The following is a 7,400-nucleotide window of genomic DNA, read 5'->3' as shown; positions in this document are numbered from 1 at the left end:
CTATCTTATTAATTCACTTGATACTGTTTTTACTTGAATATTCCCATTGGTGTTTAGAACTGAAATTGATCAGTCTCTTATTGGCATATGTGCATACTGTGCGTGTTGCCTCGATATTGCCTTAAATTACAAACATTATAAGCAAAGATGGATAATGGTTAGCAGTGGAATCCAGGACGCGCGTTTCGTCCTATTTGGGACTCGTCAGCTGGATGCAGCTGCATCTCAGAGTTGATGTTCACTCTGGGACTCGAACCCAGTATCGTTCGCTTCAAACGCCACCGCGTTATCCACTCAGCTACTGAGTCCTGATAGCCACTTGCTTATGCAATGCTTGTAAATTAAGGCAATACACACAGTATGCACATATGCCAATAAGAGACTGATCAATTTCAGTGTTAAATATCCATGGGAATATTCAAGTAAAAACAATACCAAGCGAATTAAACTTCACCCAATTGCACAACTTAGTAGCTACCAGGACTCAGTAACTAAGTGGATAACGCGATGGCGTTTGAAGCGAACGATACTGGGTTCGAGTCCCAGAGTGAACATCAACTCTGAGATGCAGCTGCATCCAGCTGACGAGTCCCAAATAGGACGAAACGCGCGTCCTGGACTCCACTGCTAGCCACTAGCCATGATTGCTTATAATCTTCCTTATTTATTTATTTTCGTTGTTGATTATTTAAGTAAATAATACAGATTTAAAAATCGTTTAATTTCCACTGAGATAGTTTATAATCTGTTTACTTTAAATGTATAGAAAAAAAGGGAGGAAATTAAGTTTACAACTTGGGAGGAAACAATATCTATTTACTTTGAAAATGACAATTCAATGAAACATAAATAATTCTAGATATTATGAACTTAAGAATGAAGAGAATTTTTCGGTGTACCGTGTACACTTGTATTTATGTGGCGAGAAAAATGAACACGTTTAAAGGCAACAGGTATAGTTGAAAAGAAAAGGGTGTAAAGAATAAACATTGGTGTCGAATTTCTCAGCGATATATTTGTAAATACATTGAAATTGAATGAAAATACAGTCAGTCTTTACAAAGAAAAATCTGCGTGTTAACTATTGTTCGTTTCCTGGTATATTTGTTCGAAAAAAATAAAGAAACCAAGTACGATAGCTGAAAATTACCATTTAGTCAAATGTTTTTGTAATGAAGCTTGTGTTACCCTATGTAAACAAAATTATTAACATTAAATATTAGCAGAAAACAGTTTATATATATTTTCTCGTTGCTGATATTGACGACTGTATATGATTTTTAGTCACAATCCAACTTTCCGAAAGGAGGTTTCTGAAGATTTTTTTTAGTTATAACGTCTTAGTTTGTCCTGATGACATTGTTTTTAACTTACAAACCTCAAGAATATCATTATTTACATTCATTTGTCCATTGGTTTATTTGTTAAGTTGATCTGTAATCATATGGTTGACTGATGGAATCTATGTTATTTATGTAAGAGTCAGGCTTCTGAGAATTTTCCGAAATTCCTAATTTTCATTGAAAATATGGACATTCTATCCAGTCAATAATCTAGAATGATTACTTAGGTTTTTGAATTTATCGCTGATTATGGTATCTAGAATAATGACCAAAGTTTAACAATTAAACCAATCTGTTTAGATGAGACAACATTACCAGATATACTCGCCTGAGCTACTAATGTTTTTGTATGAGTTCAGTGGTCTAAAGTTTAAGCAGTCACCATAAAACCTCAAGATCCGGGGTTCGATAACTAGTTCCGTTGTAGATGGGATATACTGAGGAGTAGTCCCATAGTAGAACAAAAGAGATATGCAGTGCTTCTTGGTTTCTAATTAGTGCCTAACCATGGTCAGTTCGTTATGCAAACTATAGAATACAACAAAATTTATTCATTTCCTCTACAAAGTATCGTGTAATTATACTTGGAATTTACATAATTCCTAGTTGCAGCTTTGCCACCAAAACATTGAATCTAATGATTAAAACTAACAGTTTTAGTACAAAACAATTCTTTATATTGATATCAGTTTTTAGTTGACACTATAAGCACCAGTATCTTTATAATGTAATTTTATATCTTAAAACATGATTCATTGTTTACTAAATTGTCAGGCAGAGGTATCCACTATTAGTTAGTTTATTTAAAAAATTATATATACGAGTGCCGACATTATTGTTCCTTGATATTGTCATCGTCAACTCATAAAAATAGTATTTCCTAGAATAACTTAACCATGTATGTAATTGTTGTTATATATATTCAATAGTTTTGATAAAAGATTGAAATTACCTAGATAGTCAAAATGATAATCTGTGCATAAAACGGATTCACAAATCATGAAAACAAAAATATTTCAAAATAGATTTGAACAACTAGTTAAATAATTTAGTGACAGTAAGAGAAGTGATGATTTGTGTTAGATTCAAATTTCGTCTACACAACAACAATCATAATCAAGTTGATAGACTTTCCACGAATGATACTAATGATAGTCTAATCAGTGTACATCTCCATTACAGTTTATATTTGATGATTTCCTGTTACTTAATTCTTAAATAAACATTTGAATATTTATCAATTTTGTTGATTTAGTAATTTGAACTGACTTATTGTTTAAATGAGAATTCGTTCATCCCACCTATCTATCTACAACTATAACAAGTAAATTTATATCATTCTTAGTTTTTGATTGAGATTATGAACCGATTGATATTAGACGACCGTTGGAAACCTGGAAGCACTGGACGGCCGTTCCGTCCTATTTTATGACTCCTCAGCAGTACACAGTGCAGTTTATCAAGTACATGAATGGTTTCAAAATATTTTCTGTTATCTTTTGGGATCACCTTGAAAATCATGAAGTACTGAACAGTTATTTTGTTTTACTTTAGAATGCCTCATAAATAAACACCTATGATCCTATCAAATATTTAACTAGATACCTTTTAAAGTCTTATGGTGAGTGTTTTCTTTTTAAACCCACCAAATGGAATTCCATAATTCATATTTCTTATCTTGGTCAACTTACGAAATAATATGACATTCATCTAATACGATCGGTGAATACTTATTTAGCTTATCTTTCTCTATATTGCAAACCAATTATGAATAGAACAATATATATAAACTTTTTAAACATAATATTAATGACGGATTATTCGTTGCATAATGTTAATAACACATTAAATTATACTATAATTTATAATTTGTATTATATAAACCAATGTATATATTAGAAAAATAATTACATCTAATTATATAAATACATAATAGAATATCCTTTCTTTTTAAGAAAAGAAAGGAATTTTGATAAACAAGATACTATTAAAAGAGACAAATAAACATTTAAACAGATACAATATAGGTCAATAAAAAGTTGGCAGAGACAAACAAGGAAAACGGGGAAAAAAGAACTGATCCTAATCTGTCAATAAATCTGTCATTCAAATTATCTATATATATGCCTAATAAAATAAATCAACTTTAGAAGAAAATAAGATAATAATAATAGTGGTGATGAAACAATAATAAATAGTTATATCATTTATAAATGTTTCTAATTGAGGTTTATCAATGAATGTTCTTGGATATTTTTCAGAACGGTAATAATGATTGAAATGTAGTTGATCCAGTTGTATTAACAAATACAGATGTTTGTAATGGAAAATGATGATGATTGTGTTGATAATTGTTATGAGATTGTTGAACACGTGTACGAATTTCTTCAACTGACGAATTACATACTACATTATTATTATTATTATTATTATTATTATTATTATTATTATTATTATTATTATCAATCTTCCCATCATACTGATCAAAATGTTGTATTGATGATTGATAACTTATATGATTATTAATCCATAAATGTTGATTAGAATTTCGTAGAAATTCTGAAGGTTTCGGTAAATGAGCAAATAGACTAGATAGAATTCTAGCCGGTTCTTGAATGGATCGGATTGTTTCATTTGAATAAAAACAATTTATTGGATCCATTTTAGTTTTCTGTGATTGCTGTTGTTGTTGTGATGGTGGTGGTGACATTTGTAACTGATTTGGTTGACTAGAACCATTTTTATTCATAAAAGATAATTGAAATGAATTTGATGATTTATTCAAACAATGAAATGATGTTGATGATGACAATTCATCTAGTCGTGGATTAGATAGTGTACTTGCAGACAAATTATTATTATTCAATTGTTTTGTTATTGGACTACTTTCAGCTGTTGGACGCTCTGTCTCGTTATCGTCATCATTTGTAATATCATTAATAACTTGATGAATATCATTTAAAGTTGATTCTATGGTATTACCATAATTATTATTAGGCTGATGAAAGTTATATGGGATATTTGTTGGAGAATAGTTGGTTGGTGTTAGATTAGGATGAATTTCTGACGTTTGCACTACATCGGTAGTTGTCTGTCCACCTAATAATTAAAGAAAAAACAATTAAGTGAGATATGTTATTTAGAGATAACAGAAAGAAAACTAGATTTTGTTTATTTATAAAAAACCATGTAATACTATATGATTTATTAGTTGAAAGTTATAATCTAAGTGTGAAGATATTTTAATCTTTTAGAAGTTTTTTCACTTTATCAACCCAATTCACTTGATGTATAGTTATCACATATATCAGTTATGAGTATTTACTGCCAAGTAGTCTTGAATAGGAGGAAGTAATCGTTTGGTGTCTTTCAGTTTCATTGATTATTCAACCGATTTTAGTTAACTAATAAGTATCTTCGAACTATACTACATCTTCAATGAATCAATTTTCTTAATAATAATAATAATAATAATAACTTACTCAATAGTGATTATCTTAAAGATAGACTTTTGGAAATCTTGATAGGAATCTCGCAAATAGTAAAATCATTAGAAGTTAGATAGTAATACTCTAACAAAAATCTCATGAAAATTTTTAATTGACTTCAAATTGGAAGTTTGCGTGAACTGTGCTAAATAATGAAATACAATCTAGTTTTTGCTGATTTTCTAATATTGATTTAATCTAATCATTAAAATTATTGATTGTAATCAGTATTTACATTTACATTAGAACGTGAATAATTGAACTTTTGATTGATGAAAAAGTAAATTAATGACACTGAAAACTTAATGTGAAGGTTGAAGATAATTGACAAGAAACTGACTACCTGGGTTTCATATGGCCTGATAATCATCAGCAAGGTGTACCTGTGATCTTGATGGAACTGATGGTCCCTGTTGATGTTATTTCCGTGTCATCCAGCTTCACTGTCAAATGAGGCCCGAATGAGTTAATAATAAGGTCTCAGGATGTAAACCTTGGTTACACGGTATCTACACCACCAGGGAGCATCAGTTCTCTAAAGATTACCCCAGGTCACAACATACTGCGCGTAATGTCCATTCACTTAGACTAGTGACCACATTTTAATCTAATCGACTAGGACTAAAAATGGCTTGACATACTTGGCTTTGGTTCTTAGTCAATGATTAATCAATTATAAATGCATCGAAAATATGCGTTGAAACAATTAGCAATTCGTAAGTTTCCATAGTACAGTGATTGACAAAATCTTCAATCTGGTCTTTAAGTAGATGTACCCTATCTCTTTTGGAATCCTATTCAAACGTTTGGGTCACCATTTCTTTCCAACTGTACATATAGTGCAATTTACCTTCCAGTTCTGGTCTTTTTTGGAATAAATAGTTGTGAATTCTAAATTCATATACTCTTGGGTTATAAAAGGGGTTAAAAATCATTACAATTATGAGGGCTGCAAAACTTAAACAGAAACATTTCTGTCATTGGGATATTTTTCTCCTTGAAGAAAGAAGAGGAGAATACATTGGAACTCATGCATCCGATATATGGTAGGTGGAAAAGATGGTTAATACAATTGAACTAGTAGGAAATTTTCACAAATGAAAATGAGCGACAGATACACTGACTATTGCAAAACATTAATCAAACTTTTTTTCAACTCATTACCATTTGAAAGCATACTAGACGGAAATTTACTATAATACTGCCTAATCAGTTCTAGGAATTCCTTACCGTAGTAGTATGGTATAGTTCTGGATAAGACTTCTATTGCTACTATCAATTTTATTGTTATTATTATTATCATTGGAAAATTCAAATCTTTTTAGTGATTCACCATATGAGTAATATCATCTTTCATAAAAACTATCTTCAAGTAATATCTTCTACATATTTTTCCAGTTAAAAAACACTTACTAGATACTGGTATGGATTCGTACTGACCTTTTTGATTCCATATTCTGTCTTCTTTGATTTGACCACTTAACTGATGAGAATAATTACTATCACGTTGATTTATTGATTTGTCCGATGATTTACTTAATATCTGGTCTGTTAATAATTGTAAATCAATATTTTCTGATGATTGTTGATTAAAATGCTGCCAATCCATAGCAATTACATCTTCAACAGCTTGTCTCCGCTTTAATGCAACTTGTGCAGCCATTACGCGCTGACGTTCAATAATCAATATACATTGTGGACATTTGCAATCACGATACGCACAGTTACGTTTATGACCTTTTACCCAAGCAATTAATCCATGATTACGGCATCGTGCACATTTAGGCCGTCTTAATCCAACAATATTTAGTTGAGTATTATTATCATTATTATTGGTGTTACACTTGGTTGTAATCGTTTTTGAAGATCTAATTAATCTTGCGATTCGTCTGGCTGTTATCGGATCCAAATTTGTCAATGAATTAATTGACTGATGTAAAACAATGGGAATCTCTTCAGTACTATTCGACATCATTTTCGTTTCAATCAAGAGATTCAATTCCAAATTTCAAATCGTTATGAATTAAAGAAATATTCGTTGTGTTTGATCCAATTTGTATTGTTCAGCGATTGGTAAAACGCTTAAATATGACGTTAAGAGTAAATTTCCCAGCCTGTAAATAAATTCCGATTGGGTAATTACGATCAACCAATCAAATTAAAAGTTTTCAAAATAAAATTCCTATCCCTTGCAAGAGGGGAAAAATATTGTCTACAGTATCGGTATAGATTTTGCTGCCATGGTAGGATTAGCATAAAGTTACTGCACTTTTTAATTTCTTAAAAATAGAAAAATAACTCATTGCGTCACTAACACAAATCGTCTTGTCAACGGTTTCATTTACTTAAACTGTACAATTGTTTTGATATATAATTTTAGATATGATAGTCTATAATAAAATGGAAGGATGTTGCAATATTTAATAAAGTAATCAAACATTATCAGTTTAAGTATGAAATATAATTACTTTGGAGTATCATGGAGATTTCTCAATTTTAAGGTTGCTGTCATGGGACGATCTTAATTAAACAATCATTTATGGCCGGGTAACACTGGATAGTCTTTTCG

The 7,400-nt window shown here is 30.5% G+C and overlaps 1 protein-coding gene across 1 annotated transcript; it reads right to left on the bottom strand.

Annotated features, from left to right (window-relative positions):
- Positions 1-3,600: 3,600 nt before the first annotated feature.
- On the bottom strand, positions 3,601-6,806 carry MS3_00003673 (uncharacterized protein; the record flags this gene model as incomplete). Its single annotated transcript, XM_012937486.2, has 2 exons — positions 3,601-4,442; positions 6,245-6,806. 2 exons carry the CDS (start codon positions 6,804-6,806, stop codon positions 3,601-3,603), a joined length of 1,404 nt encoding a protein of 467 aa, XP_012792940.2.
- Between the last annotated feature and the right edge of the window lie 594 nt (positions 6,807-7,400).

The sequence above is a fragment of the Schistosoma haematobium genome, chromosome ZW (assembly GCF_000699445.3).
Source record: "Schistosoma haematobium chromosome ZW, whole genome shotgun sequence".
Lineage (NCBI taxonomy): Eukaryota > Metazoa > Platyhelminthes > Trematoda > Strigeidida > Schistosomatidae > Schistosoma > Schistosoma haematobium.
Note: the sequence above shows the minus strand (reverse complement) of the source record. Positions and strands in the feature narration are given on the sequence as shown.